Source organism: Xenopus tropicalis, chromosome 8 (assembly GCF_000004195.4).
Source record: "Xenopus tropicalis strain Nigerian chromosome 8, UCB_Xtro_10.0, whole genome shotgun sequence".
Lineage (NCBI taxonomy): Eukaryota > Metazoa > Chordata > Amphibia > Anura > Pipidae > Xenopus > Xenopus tropicalis.
In genome coordinates, this window is record NC_030684.2 from 3,563,625 (window position 1) to 3,577,081 (window position 13,457).

The 13,457-nt window shown below is 48.6% G+C and overlaps 1 protein-coding gene across 2 annotated transcripts; it reads right to left on the reverse strand.

Annotated features, from left to right (window-relative positions):
* Positions 1 to 2,828: 2,828 nt before the first annotated feature.
* Positions 2,829 to 11,255, reverse strand: LOC101733070 (ficolin-1-B-like). Of its 2 annotated transcripts, XM_031890798.1 has the most exons (7): positions 11,183 to 11,255; positions 10,477 to 10,590; positions 10,094 to 10,129; positions 8,028 to 8,155; positions 7,757 to 7,886; positions 3,262 to 3,396; positions 2,829 to 3,181 (listed from the first exon to the last, which is right to left on the reverse strand). In XM_031890798.1, the coding sequence occupies exons 1-7, from the start codon at positions 11,253 to 11,255 to the stop codon at positions 2,925 to 2,927; spliced, it is 873 nt and encodes a 290-aa protein (XP_031746658.1). In that variant the 3' UTR covers positions 2,829 to 2,924. The 2 variants fall into 2 exon arrangements, with proteins under 2 accessions (XP_031746658.1, XP_031746659.1); XM_031890799.1 differs by lacking the exon at positions 3,262 to 3,396.
* Positions 11,256 to 13,457: the final 2,202 nt, after the last annotated feature.

Here is a 13,457-nt window from a genome sequence, read left to right on the forward strand (position 1 = left end):
CCTTTCTACACCTCTCCCCAATGTCTCCTTCCCACACATCTCCCCAATGTCTCCTTTCCACACTTCTCCCCAATGTCTCTTTCCCACAGATCTCCCCAATGTCTCCTTTCCACACTTCTCCCCAATGTCTCCTTTCCACACATCTCCCCAATGTCTCTTTCCCACACTTCTTCCCAATGTCTTCTTTCCACACTTCTCCCCAATGTCTCCTTTCCACACTTCTCCCCAATGTCTCCTTTCCACACCTCTCCCCAATGTCTCCTTTCCACACTTCTCCCCAATGTCTCCTTTCTACACCTCTCCCCAATGTCTCCTTTCCACACTTCTCCCCAATGTCTCCTTTCCACACTTCTCCCCAATGTCTCTTTCCCACAGATCTCCCCAATGTCTCCTTTCCACACTTCTCCCCAATGTCTCCTTTCCACACATCTCCCCAATGTCTCCTTTCTACACCTCTCCCCAATGTCTCCTTTCCACACTTCTCCCCAATGTCTCCTTTCCACACTTCTCCCCAATGTCTCTTTCCCACAGATCTCCCCAATGTCTCCTTTCCACACTTCTCCCCAATGTCTCCTTTCCACACTTCTCCCCAATGTCTCCTTTCTACACCTCTCCCCAATGTCTCCTTTCCACACTTCTCCCCAATGTCTCCTTTCCACACTTCTCCCCAATGTCTCTTTCCCACAGATCTCCCCAATGTCTCCTTTCCACACTTCTCCCCAATGTCTCCTTTCCACACATCTCCCCAATGTCTCTTTCCCACACTTCTTCCCAATGTCTTCTTTCCACACTTCTCCCCAATGTCTCCTTTCCACACTTCTCCCCAATGTCTCCTTTCCACACTTCTCCCCAATGTCTCCTTTCCACACCTCTCCCCAATGTCTCCTTCCCACACATCTCCCCAATGTCTACTTCCCACACATCTCCCGAATGTCTCTTTTCCGCACTTTTCCCCAATGTTTCCTTTCCACATTTCTCCCTAATGTCTCCTTTCTACACCTCTCCCCAATGTCTCCTTCCTACAATTCTCCCCAATGTCTCCTTCCCACACATCTCCCCAATGTCTCCTTCCCACACTTCTCCCCAAAGTCTCCTTCCCACACTTCTCCCCAATGTCTCCTTTCTACACCTCTCCCCAATGTCTCCTTCCCACACTTCTCCCCATTGTCTCCTTCCCACACTTCTCCCCAAAGTCTCCTTCCCACACTTCTCCCCAATGTCTCCTTTCTACACCTCTCCCCAATGTCTCCTTCCCACACTTCTCCCCAATGTCTCCTTCCCACACATCTCCCCAATGTCTCCTTCCCACACATCTCCCCAATGTCTCCTTTCTACACCTCTCCCCAATGTCTCCTTCCCACACTTCTCCCCAATGTCTCCTTCCCACACATCTCCCCAATGTCTCCTTCCCACACATCTCCCCAATGTCTCCTTCCCACACATCTCCCCAATGTTTCCTTTCCACATTTCTCCCCAATGTCTCCTTTCTACACTTCTCCCCAATGTCTCCTTCCCACACTTCTCCCCAATGTCTCCTTCCCACACTTCTCCCCAATGTCTCCTTCCCCACACTTCTCCCCAATGTCTCCTTTCTACACCTCTCCCCAATGTCTCCTTCCCACACTTCTCCCCAATGTTTCCTTCCCACACATCTCCCCAATGTCTCTTTTCCGCACTTTTCCCCAATGTTTCCTTTCCACATTTCTCCCCAATGTCTCCTTTCTAAACTTCTCCCCAATGTCTCCTTCCCACACATCTCCCCAATGTCTCTTTTCCGCACTTTTCCCCAATGTTTCCTTTCCACATTTCTCCCCCATGGTCTCCTTCCCACACTTCTCCCCAATGTCTCCTTTCTACCCCTCTCCCCAATGTTTCCTTTCCACATTTCTCCCCAATGTCTCCTTCCCACACTTCTCCCCAATGTCTCCTTTCTACACTTCTCCCGAATGTCTCCTTTCTACACCTCTCCCCAATGTCTCCTTTCCACATTTCTCCCCAATGTCTACTTCCCACCCTTCTCCCCAATGTCTCCTTTCTACACCTCTCCCCAATGTCTCCTTCCCACACTTCTCCCCAATGTCTCCTTTCTACACTTCTCCCCAATGTCTCCTTCCCACACTTCTCCCCAATGTCTCCTTTCTACACCTCTCCCCAATGTCTCCTTCCCACACTTCTCCCCAATGTCTCCTTTCTACACTTCTCCCCAATGTCTCCTTCCCACACTTCTCCCCAATGTCTCCTTTCTACACCTCTCCCCAATGTCTCCTTCCCACCCTTCTCCCCAATGTCTCCTTTCTACACTTCTCCCCAATGTCTCCTTCCCACACTTCTCCCCAATGTCTCCTTTCTACACTTCTCCCCAATGTCTCCTTTCTACACTTCTCCCCAATGTCTCCTTTCCACCCTTCTCCCCAATGTCTCCTTTCTACACTTCTCCCCAATGTCTCCTTCCCACACTTCTCCCCAATGTCTCCTTTCTACACTTCTCCCCAATGTCTCCTTTCTACACTTCTCCCCAATGTCTCCTTTCTACACTTCTCCCCAATGTCTCCTTTCTACACTTCTCCCCAATGTCTCCTTTCTACACTTCTCCCCAATGTCTCCTTTCTACACTTCTCCCCAATGTCTCCTTTCTACACCTCTCCCCAATGTCTCCTTTCCACATTTCTCCCCAATGTCTACTTTCTACACTTCTCTCCCTTTCACATCTCTACCCAGTAACTTCTTTAGACCTACTGCCTTCACCCCCCAGCACCAGCTGAGGAAAGAAACCAACAGAATGGTGCAGTAGATGAGGAATGGCTGATAAATTGATGAGCTTTGAAACACCAGTGCTACAACATTTTTTATTGGATGGGGTACTGTAATACACAAATGATCCTGTAGGGAGCGTCAGACTCCACATATATCAGGGTTTCTGTTTTCTACCCTGACAGAGGCCGAAACTTCATTTCTGACACCTTGTAGGAGTACTGGTACCCCCTGCCTGTTCTCCAGTTAATGCCATTACTGGAACTGCTGTGCTCCCCCTGCTGGTAGAGTCCATTGAGGTTGGATGAGTGGCAGCTTTCATACCACCAGGCCCCCCTGTAGGTCTGAGCGCAGTGACCAGCTACGTGGGCATCGTTGTCTCTGTCTTTAGTGCTGAATGCCATGTTGTTGTGGATTGATAAAGAGTCACCTGTGTGGGACAGAACGTACAGCGTTATACAGCCCTTCTGCCCTTGCACCCATTGTCATACAGGGCTGGGGTATTTGTACCTGCGTCTCCTCCAGTGAAAGTCCCAAGTCTAAGGGCAAAGTTGTCAGACTCCCCAGAGATGCTGAAGGCACTGTAAGCGGCATAAGTGTGTTTCTTTTCAAAGTCGGTCAGATCGATGCGCAGCTGGAAATACCCTGGGGAAACACAGAGAGAGGCACCATCTCCCCTACTATACCTGCTATCCCACAGCCCCAGTCCCTTCCCAGAGGCTATTATCCCCCCACTGCTACTATAGGCACCATCTCTCCCTACTATACCTGCTATCCCACAGCCCCAGTCCCTTCCCAGAGGCTATTAATCCCCCACTGCTACTATAGGCACCATCTCTCCCTACTATACCTGCTATTCCCACAGCCCCAGTCCCTTCCCAGAGGCTATTATCCCACTGCTACTATAGAGCACCATTCTCTCCCTACTATACCTGCTATCCCATAGCCCAGTCCCTTCCCGGGAGGCTATTATCCCCCCACTGCTACTATAGGCCACCATCTCTCCCTACTATACCTGCTATCCCACAGCCCCAGTCCTTCCCAGAGGGCTATTATCCCCCCACTGCTACTATAGGCACCATCTCTCCCTACTATACCTGCTATCCCACAGCCCCAGTCCCTCCCAGAGGCTATTATCCCACTGCTACTATAGGCACCATCTCTCCCTACTATACCTGCTATCCCACAGCCCCAGTCCCTTCCCAGAGGCTATTATCCCACTGCTACTATAGGCACCATCTCTCCCTACTATACCTGCTATCCCACAGCCCCAGTCCCTTCCCAGAGGCTATTATCCCCCACTGCTACTATAGGTACCATCTCTCCCTACTATACCTGCTATCCCACAGCCCCAGTCCCTTCCCCAGAGGCTATTATCCCCCCCACTGCTACTATAGGCACCATCTCTCCCTACTATACCTGCTATCCCACAGCCCCAGTCCCTTCCCAGAGGCTATTATCCCCCCACTGCTACTATAGGCACCATCTCTCCCTACTATAACCTGCTATCCCACAGCCCCAGTCCCTTCCCAGAGGCTATTATCCCCCCCACTGCTACTATAGGCACCATCTCTCCCTACTATACCTGCTATCCACAGCCCCAGTCCCTTCCCAGAGGCTATTATCCCCCCACTGCTACTATAGGCACCATCTCTCCCTACTATACCTGCTATCCACAGCCCAGTCCCTTCCCAGAGGCTATTATCCCCCACTGCTACTATAGGCACCATCTCTCCCTACTATACCTGCTATCCCACAGCCCCAGTCCCTTCCCAGAGGCTATTATCCCCACTGCTACTATAGGCCACATCTCTCCCTACTATACCTGCTATCCCCACAGCCCCAGTCCCTTCCCAGAGGCTATTATCCCCCCCAACTGCTACTATAGGCACCATCTCTCCCTACTATACCTGCTATCCCACAGCCCCAGTCCCTTCCCAGAGGCTATTATCCCCCCACTGCTACTATAGGCACCATCTCTCCCTACTATACTGCTATCCACAGGCCCCAGTCCCTTCCCAGAGGCTATTATCCCCCACTGCTACTATAGGCACCAATCTCTCCCTACTATACCTGCTATCCCACAGCCCCAGTCCCTTCCAGAGGCTATTATCCCCACTGCTACTATAGGCACCATCTCTCCCTACTATACCTTGCTATCCCACAGCCCCAGTCCCTTCCCAGAGGCTATTATCCCCACTGCTACTATAGGCACCATCTCTCCCTACTATACCTGCTATCCACAGCCCCAGTCCCTTCCCAGAGGCTATTATCCCCCACTAGCTACTATAGGCACCATCTCTCCCTACTATACCTGCTATCCCACAGCCCCAGTCCCTTCCCAGAGGCTATTATCCCACTGCTACTATAGGCACCATCTCTCCCTACTATACCTGCTATCCCCACAGCCCCAGTCCCTTCCCAGAGGCTATTATCCCACTGCTACTATAGGCACCATCTCTTCCCTACTATACCTGTGCTATCCCACAGCCCCAGTCCCTTCCCAGAGGCTATTATCCCCCACTGCTACTATGAGGCACCATCTCTCCCTTACATATACCTGCTATCCCACAGCCCCAGTCCCTTCCCAGAGGCTATTATCCCCACTGCTACTATAGGCACCATCTCTCCCTTACTTATACCTGCTATCCCACAGCCACAGTCCCTTCCCAGAGGCTATTATCCCCCACTGCCTACTATAGGCACCATCTCTCCCTACTATACCTGCTATCCAACAGCCCCAGTCCCTTCCCAGAGCTATTATTCCCCCACTGCTACTATAGGCACCATCTCTCCCTACTATACCTGCTATCCACAGCCACCAGTCCTTCCCAGAGGCTATTATCCCCACTGCTACTATAGGCACCATCTCTCCCTACTTATACCTGCTATCCCACAGCCCCAGTCCCTTCCCAGAGGCTATTATCCCCACTGCTACTATAGGCACCATCTCTCCCTACTATACCTGCTATCCACAGCCCAGTCCCTTCCCAGAGGCTATTATCCGCCCACTGCTACTATAGGCACCATCTCTCCCTACTATACCTGCTATCCCACAGCCCCAGTCCCTTCCCAGAGGCTATTATCCCCCCACTGCTACTTAGGCACCTATCTCTCCCCTATATACCTGCTATCCCACAGCCCCAGTCCCTTCCCCAGAGGCTCATTATCCCCACTGCTACTATAGGCACCATCTCTCCCTACTATACCTGCTATCCCACAGCCCCAGTCCCTTCCCAGAGGCTATTATCCCCACTGCTACTATAGGCCACCATCTCTCCCTACTAACCTGCTATCCCCACAGCCCCCAGTCCCTTCCCAGAGGCTATTATCCCACTGCTACTGTAGGCACCATCTCTCCCTACTATACCTGCTATCCCACAGCCCCAGTCCCTTCCCAGAGGCTATTATCCCCCCACTGCTACTATAGGCACCATCTCTCCCTACTATACCTGCTATCCCACAGCCCCAGTCCCTTCCCAGAGGCTATTATCCCACTGCTACTATAGGCACCATCTCTCCCTACTATACCTGCTATCCCACAGCCCCAGTCCCTTCCCAGAGGCTATTATGCCCACTGCTACTGTAGGCCACCATCTCTCCCTACTATACCTGCTATCCCACAGCCCCAGTCCCTTCCCAGAGGCTATTATCCCCCACTGCTACTATAGGCACCATCTCTCCCTACTATACCTGCTATCCCACAGCCCCAGTCCCTTCCCAGAGGCTATTATCCCACTGCTACTATAGGCACCATCTCTCCCTACTATACCTGCTATCCCACAGCCCCAGTCCCTTCCCAGAGGCTATTATCCCCCACTGCTACTATAGGCACCATCTCTCCCTACTATACCTGCTATCCCACAGCCCCAGTCCCTTCCCAGAGGCTATTATCCCACTGCTACTATAGGCACCATCTCTCCCTACTATACCTTGCTATCCCACAGCCCCAGTCCCTTCCCAGAGGCTATTATCCCACTGCTACTATAGGCACCATCTCTCCCTACTATACCTGCTATCCACAGCCCCAGTCCCTTCCCAGAGGCTATTATCCCACTGCTACTATAGGCACCATCTCTCCCTACTATACCTGCTATCCACAGCCCCAGTCCCTTCCCAGAGGCTATTATCCCACTGCTACTATAGGCACCATCTCTCCCTACTATACCTGCTATCCCACAGCCCCCAGTCCCTTCCCAGAGGCTATTATCCCACTGCTACTATAGGCACCATCTCTCCCTACTATACCTGCTATCCCACAGCCCCAGTCCCTTCCCAGAGGCTATTATGCCCCACTGCTACTATAGGCACCATCTCTCCCTACTATACCTGCTATCCCACAGCCCCCAGTCCTTCCCAGAGGCTATTATCCCACTGCTACTATAGGCACCATCTCTCCCTACCTATACCTGCTATCCCACAGCCCCAGTCCCTTCCCAGAGGCTATTATCCCACTGCTACTATAGGCACCATCTCTCCCTACTATACCTGCTATCCCACAGCCACAGTCCCTTCCCAGAGGCTATTATCCCCCCCACTGCTACTATAGGCACCATCTCTCCCTACTATACCTGCTATCCCACAGCCCCAGTCCCTTCCCAGAGGCTATTATCCCCCCACTGCTACTATAGGCACCATCTCTCCCTACTATACCTGCTATCCCACAGCCCCAGTCCCTTCCCAGAGGCTATTATCCCACTGCTACTATAGGCACCATCTCTCCCTACTATACCTGCTATCCCACAGCCCCAGTCCCTTCCCAGAGGCTATTATCCCCCCACTGCTTACTATAGGCGCACCATCTCTCCCTACTATACCTGCTATCCCACAGCCCCAGTCCCTTCCCAGAGGCTATTATCCCACTGCTACTATAGGCACCATCTCTCCCTACTATACCTGCTATCCCACAGCCCCAGTCCCTTTCTACACCAGCCTGTATGGCTTATGGTTTTTGCCCCTACTGGGGACCCCCTAGTGACGGCTCTTGATGCCCAAGGCTACCCACCTGTTGCTGTGAGCAGATGGAGATTCTCGTTCCCCAACCAAAATTCAGTTTGCTGGAGGCCAAAGCCTCTCTTGTAAGAATCCCAATCACGGAAAAAATCTACAGAACCATCTGATCGTCTTTGAAAGACCTGCGGGTAAGTAACATTCTGCTTTAGCATGGGGAACAAGGGATCATGTTTATATCAATATTATTTATATATTTTAAATACAGGATAGTCTTTTGCAAAGAATAAATTGTTTTTAACTTTACAATCCACTCCCCAACTTACTGTCCATCCCCCTCCATCAGTTTCCATGTCACAGAGCACAAGGAGGCGCCGCCCAGTGGGGGTGTAAATAGGGTACCAACCAGTGATGGATGATCCTTGGTCCAACCATTCCTTACAGTTCTTTGTAGCTGATAAAACGACAAAAATAATAATTAATTGAGACATTTTTGCTGCCTTATTTCCTTTTCTGTTAAATCCACTTTCTTAGCCCATAACAAGGTTACAGATATATAGAAACATTGGGGTAACAGTCACCCCGCTATAGTTCCAGGGGTACCCAGGGCACAAATAAGCACTCACCCCAAATCCCCCCCTAACTGGCCTTCAGGCTGGGCCCCCTTAGCCCATAACAAGGTTACAGATATATAGAAACATTGGGGTAACAGTCACCCCGCTATAGTTCCAGGGGTACCCAGGGCACAAATAAGCACTTACCCCAAATCCCCCCCTAACTGGCCTTCAGGCTGGGCCCCCTTAGCCCATAACAAGGTTACAGATATATAGAAACATTGGGGTAACAGTCACCCCGCTATAGTTCCAGGGGTACCCAGGGCACAAATAAGCACTCACCCCAAATCCCCCCCTAACTGGCCTTCAGGCTGGGCCCCCTTAGCCCATAACAAGGTTACAGATATATAGAAACATTGGGGTAACAGTCACCCCGCTATAGTTCCAGGGGTACCCAGGGCACAAATACCCACTCACCCCAAATCCACCCCTAACTGGCCTTCAGGCTGGGCCCCCTTAGCCCATAACAAGGTTACAGATATATAGAAACATTGGGGTAACAGTCACCCCGCTATAGTTCCAGGGGTACCCAGGGCACAAGCACTCACCCCAAATCCCCCCCTAACTGGCCTTCAGGCTGGGCCCCCTTAGCCCATAACAAGGTTACAGATATATAGAAACATTGGGGTAACAGTCACCCCGCTATAGTTCCAGGGGTACCCAGGGAACAAATAAGCACTCACCCCAAATCCCCCCCTAACTGGCCTTCAGGCTGGGCCCCCTTAGCCCATAACAAGGTTACAGATATATAGAAACATTGGGGTAACAGTCACCCCGCTATAGTTCCAGGGGTACCCAGGGCACAAATAAGCACTCACCCCAAATCCCCCCCTAACTGGCCTTCAGGCTGGGCCCCCTTAGCCCATAACAAGGTTACAGATATATAGAAACATTGGGGTAACAGTCACCCCACTATAGTTCCAGGGGTACCCAGGGCACAAATAAGCACTCACCCCAAATCCACCCCTAACTGGCCTTCAGGCTGGGCCCCCTTAGCCCATAACAAGGTTACAGATATATAGAGAGATTGGGGTAACAGTCACCCCGCTATAGTTCCAGGGGTACCCAGGGCACAAATAAGCACTCACCCCAAATCCCCCCCTAACTGGCCTTCAGGCTGGGCCCCCTTAGCCCATAACAAGGTTACAGATATATAGAAACATTGGGGTAACAGTCACCCCGCTATAGTTCCAGGGGTACCCAGGGCACAAATAAGCACTCACCCCAAATCCCCCCCTAACTGGCCTTCAGGCTGGGCCCCCTTAGCCCATAACAAGGTTACAGATATATAGAAACATTGGGGTAACAGTCACCCCGCTATAGTTCCAGGGGTACCCAGGGCACAAATACCCACTCACCCCAAATCCCCCCCTAACTGGCCTTCAGGCTGGGCCCCCTTAGCCCATAACAAGGTTACAGATATATAGAAACATTGGGGTAACAGTCACCCCGCTATAGTTCCAGGGCACAAATAAGCACTCACCCCAAATCCCCCCCTAACTGGCCTTCAGGCTGGGCCCCCTTAGCCCATAACAAGGTTACAGATATATAGAAACATTGGGGTAACAGTCACCCCGCTATAGTTCCAGGGGTACCCAGGGCACAAATAAGCACTCACCCCAAATCCCCCCCTAACTGGCCTTCAGGCTGGGCCCCCTTAGCCCATAACAAGGTTACAGATATATAGAAACATTGGGGTAACAGTCACCCCGCTATAGTTGACCCAGTGCATAGAGTTAGTGAGAGAGGAGACAATTCAGCAGGCAATAGATACTCACTTCCAGGAAGGGGAACACCTGGGTCACCTTTGTCACCTAGAAGAGGACAATAGATATGATGGGAATAAACAGACTTAAGGAAAGAAGAGTTGGAAACAGGGAACCCAACAAGAACTTGGAGGTAGGAAAACTATAAGATGAGGAAACACCTATTATTTGCAGCAGAAGATGGAGAGATAGAGGGAACAGCCTTCTAGCAGAGGCGGTGGGGAGTAACCCAGCAAAGAAATTGAACCAACAATGGGATATATACAAAGTGATAATGAAATGAAGGACTTTATGGGGAGATTGGCTTTATAAATAAGAACTTGCTCCTCACAGTATGAGATAAACTTATCAAAATATCAGCCTAATATTTAAAAACTCATAATGATATCACTTACCTTTAGCTCCTGCAGGACCAGCGGGTCCTTGTAGCCCCGGTATTCCAGGGGTCCCAGGACATCCTCGCAGAATGCTCAGCTTGTCTGAAGCCCCCACTCCAATGACTTTCACATCTAAGGGAAGAACATTGAGTTAGAAGCTTTAGAATTAGAAGGTTGGCTATTGGACCTTCACTCTGATCACTCTGATAGGAAGGGTTGAACTTGATGGACTCTGGTCTTTTTTCAACCCTATGTAACTATGTAACTAGCAAGCCATGGGTCTGAATCTGTAACCCCTTCCGTATCCGTCATTGCCTTAAGGTATGAAGGCAGTGATCCCCAACCAGCAACATGTTGCTCCCCAACCCCTTGGATGTTGCTCAAAGTAGGGGCTTATTTTTGAATTTCTGGTTTGGAGGCAAGTTTTGATTGCTTAAAACCCAGTATAAAGCCAAACAGCTCCTTCTTCAGGCTACCAGTCCACATAGGGGCTACCAAATAGCCAATTATAGCTCTTATTTGCACCCCCAGGAACTTTTTTCGTGCTTGTGTTGCTCCTCAACACTTTTTCCATTTGAATGTGGCTCACGGGTATAAAAGGTTGGGGATCCCCAGTATGAAGGAATCCAAAAAAATCAAAAGGGTACCAGGTTGGAGCTACACCTTGCCCAATGGCTGGTGCTGTTGGTTGGAGCATTGTTGTGAGCCAAGGGGAGTAAGTCACCTGGGCAGGTCTCCTCTGCATGGGAAAAGATGGCGGCCACCAAGAGGAAGAAGCTCTGCACCCAATCAGTCATGGTAGCAAATAGCCAAGTTGGGGGGATACCTCTGCCTTTTAGTAGCAATAGGGGAGAGTTCCCTCTGGTCTCCATCCTGCCTCCCATCACAACATTGCAAAACTAAAGGCCCCTTATTGGTCACTGCCAGTTCCCACAGGGATTAACTTCGGAGACAGCGGAGCTCTTTGTGCAGAAGAGCTTTCACTTTCCTCTGCCAAGTTCCTTTTAATCTGAAAGACGGCATGGGGTTTGATTTCCTAGCAACGTCGCTAGGGTTACCTCCTGGCCAATGTTTCTCCAGCTCGGCCAGTAAAAATGATATTTGGTGGCGATGTTATTAATAGGTAAGATAGATAGGAAAGGTGGAGTATTCAGTATAAGGGTTAAGCTATCTCCATCGCCAGTCCAATTGGCACCAAGGTCTCAAGATGAATAGTGTCCTGGGCATGTTCTGTTTAAACTGGGCCCCTTTGAGCCAAACGAATGAGGGAAAAATCTCAGATTCTATAGAAGATTAAGTGAGGTTCCGCCTTCAAAGGGACCCTGTTATACAGTGGGGGGATTTAGGAACGGATATTGGAGATAATGGATTTCCTTTTTCTCTGTAATAATAAAACAGTACCTGTACTTGATCCCAACTAAGATATAATTACCCCATATTGGGGCAGAACAGCCCTATTGGGTTTATTTAATGGTTAAATGATTCCCTTTTCTCTGTAATAATAAAACAGTACCTGTACTTGATCCCAACTAAGATATAATTACCCCTTATTGGGGCAGAACAGCCCTATTGGGTTTATTTCATGGTTAAATGATTCCCTTTTCTCTGTAATAATAAAACAGTACCTGTAATTGATCCCAACTAAGATATAATTACCCCTTATTGGGGCAGAACAGCCCTATTGGGTTTATTTAATGGTTAAATGATTCCCTTTTCTCTGTAATAATAAAACAGTACCTGTACTTGATCCCAACTAAGATATAATTACCCCTTATTGGGGCAGAACAGCCCTATTGGGTTTATTTCATGGTTAAATGATTCCCTTTTCTCTGTAATAATAAAACAGTACCTGTACTTGATCCCAACTAAGATATAATTACCCCTTATTGGGGGCAGAACAGCCCTATTGGGTTTATTTCATGGTTAAATGATTCCCTTTTCTCTGTAATAATAAAACAGTACCTGTAATTGATCCCAACTAAGATATAATTACCCCTTATTGGGGCAGAACAGCCCTATTGGGTTTATTTAATGGTTAAATGATTCCTTTTTCTCTGTAATAATAAAACAGTACCTGTACTTGATCCCAACTAAGATATAATTACCCCTTATTGGGGCAGAACAGCCCTATTGGGTTTATTTAATGGTTAAATGATTCCCTTTTCTCTGTAATAATAAAACAGTACCTGTACTTGATCCCAACTAAGATATAATTACCCCTTATTGGGGGCAGAATAGTCCTATTGGGTTTATTTAATGGTTAAATGATTCCCTTTTCTCTGTAATAATAAAACAGTACCTGTACTTGATCCCAACTAAGATATAATTACCCCTTATTGGGGGCAGAACAGCCCTATTGGGTTTATTTAATGGTTAAATGATTCCCTTTTCTCTGTAATAATAAAACAGTACCTGTACTTGATCCCAACTAAGATATAATTACCCCTTATTGGGGCAGAACAGTCCTATTGGGTTTATTTCATGGTTAAATGATTCCCTTTTCTCTGTAATAATAAAACAGTACCTGTACTTAATCCCAACTAAGATATAATTACCCCTTATTGGGGCAGAACAGCCCTATTGGGTTTATTTCATGGTTAAATGATTCCCTTTTCTCTGTAATAATAAAACAGTACCTGTACTTGATCCCAACTAAGATATAATTACCCCTTATTGGGGGCAGAACAGCCCTATTGGGTTTATTTAATGGTTAAATGATTCCCTTTTCTCTGTAATAATAAAACAGTACCTGTACTTGATCCCAACTAAGATATAATTACCCCTTATTGGGGCAGAACAGCCCTATTGGGTTTATTTAATGGTTAAATGATTCCCTTTTCTCTGTAATAATAAAACAGTACCTGTACTTGATCCCAACTAAGATATAATTACCCCTTATTGGATGCAAAACAATCTTATTGGGTTTATTTCATGGTCAAATGATTTTTTAGTAAACTTAAATCATGGAGATCCAAAATATGGAAAAATTAAAAAACTGG

Bases quoted from the DNA above. Each gene is read 5' to 3' on its own strand.
- LOC101733070 (XM_031890798.1), bottom strand. From the start codon at position 11,255: ATGACTGATTGGGTGCAGAGCTTCTTCCTCTTGGTGGCCGCCATCTTT. The intron at 8,156-10,093 runs GTGAGTATCTAT...TCGTTTTATCAG, and splicing joins AGGTGTTCCCCTTCCTGGAA to CTACAAAGAACTGTAAGGAA. The intron at 3,182-3,261 runs GTACAAATACCC...TGTCCCACACAG, and splicing joins TTTCACTGGAGGAGACGCAG to GTGACTCTTTATCAATCCAC.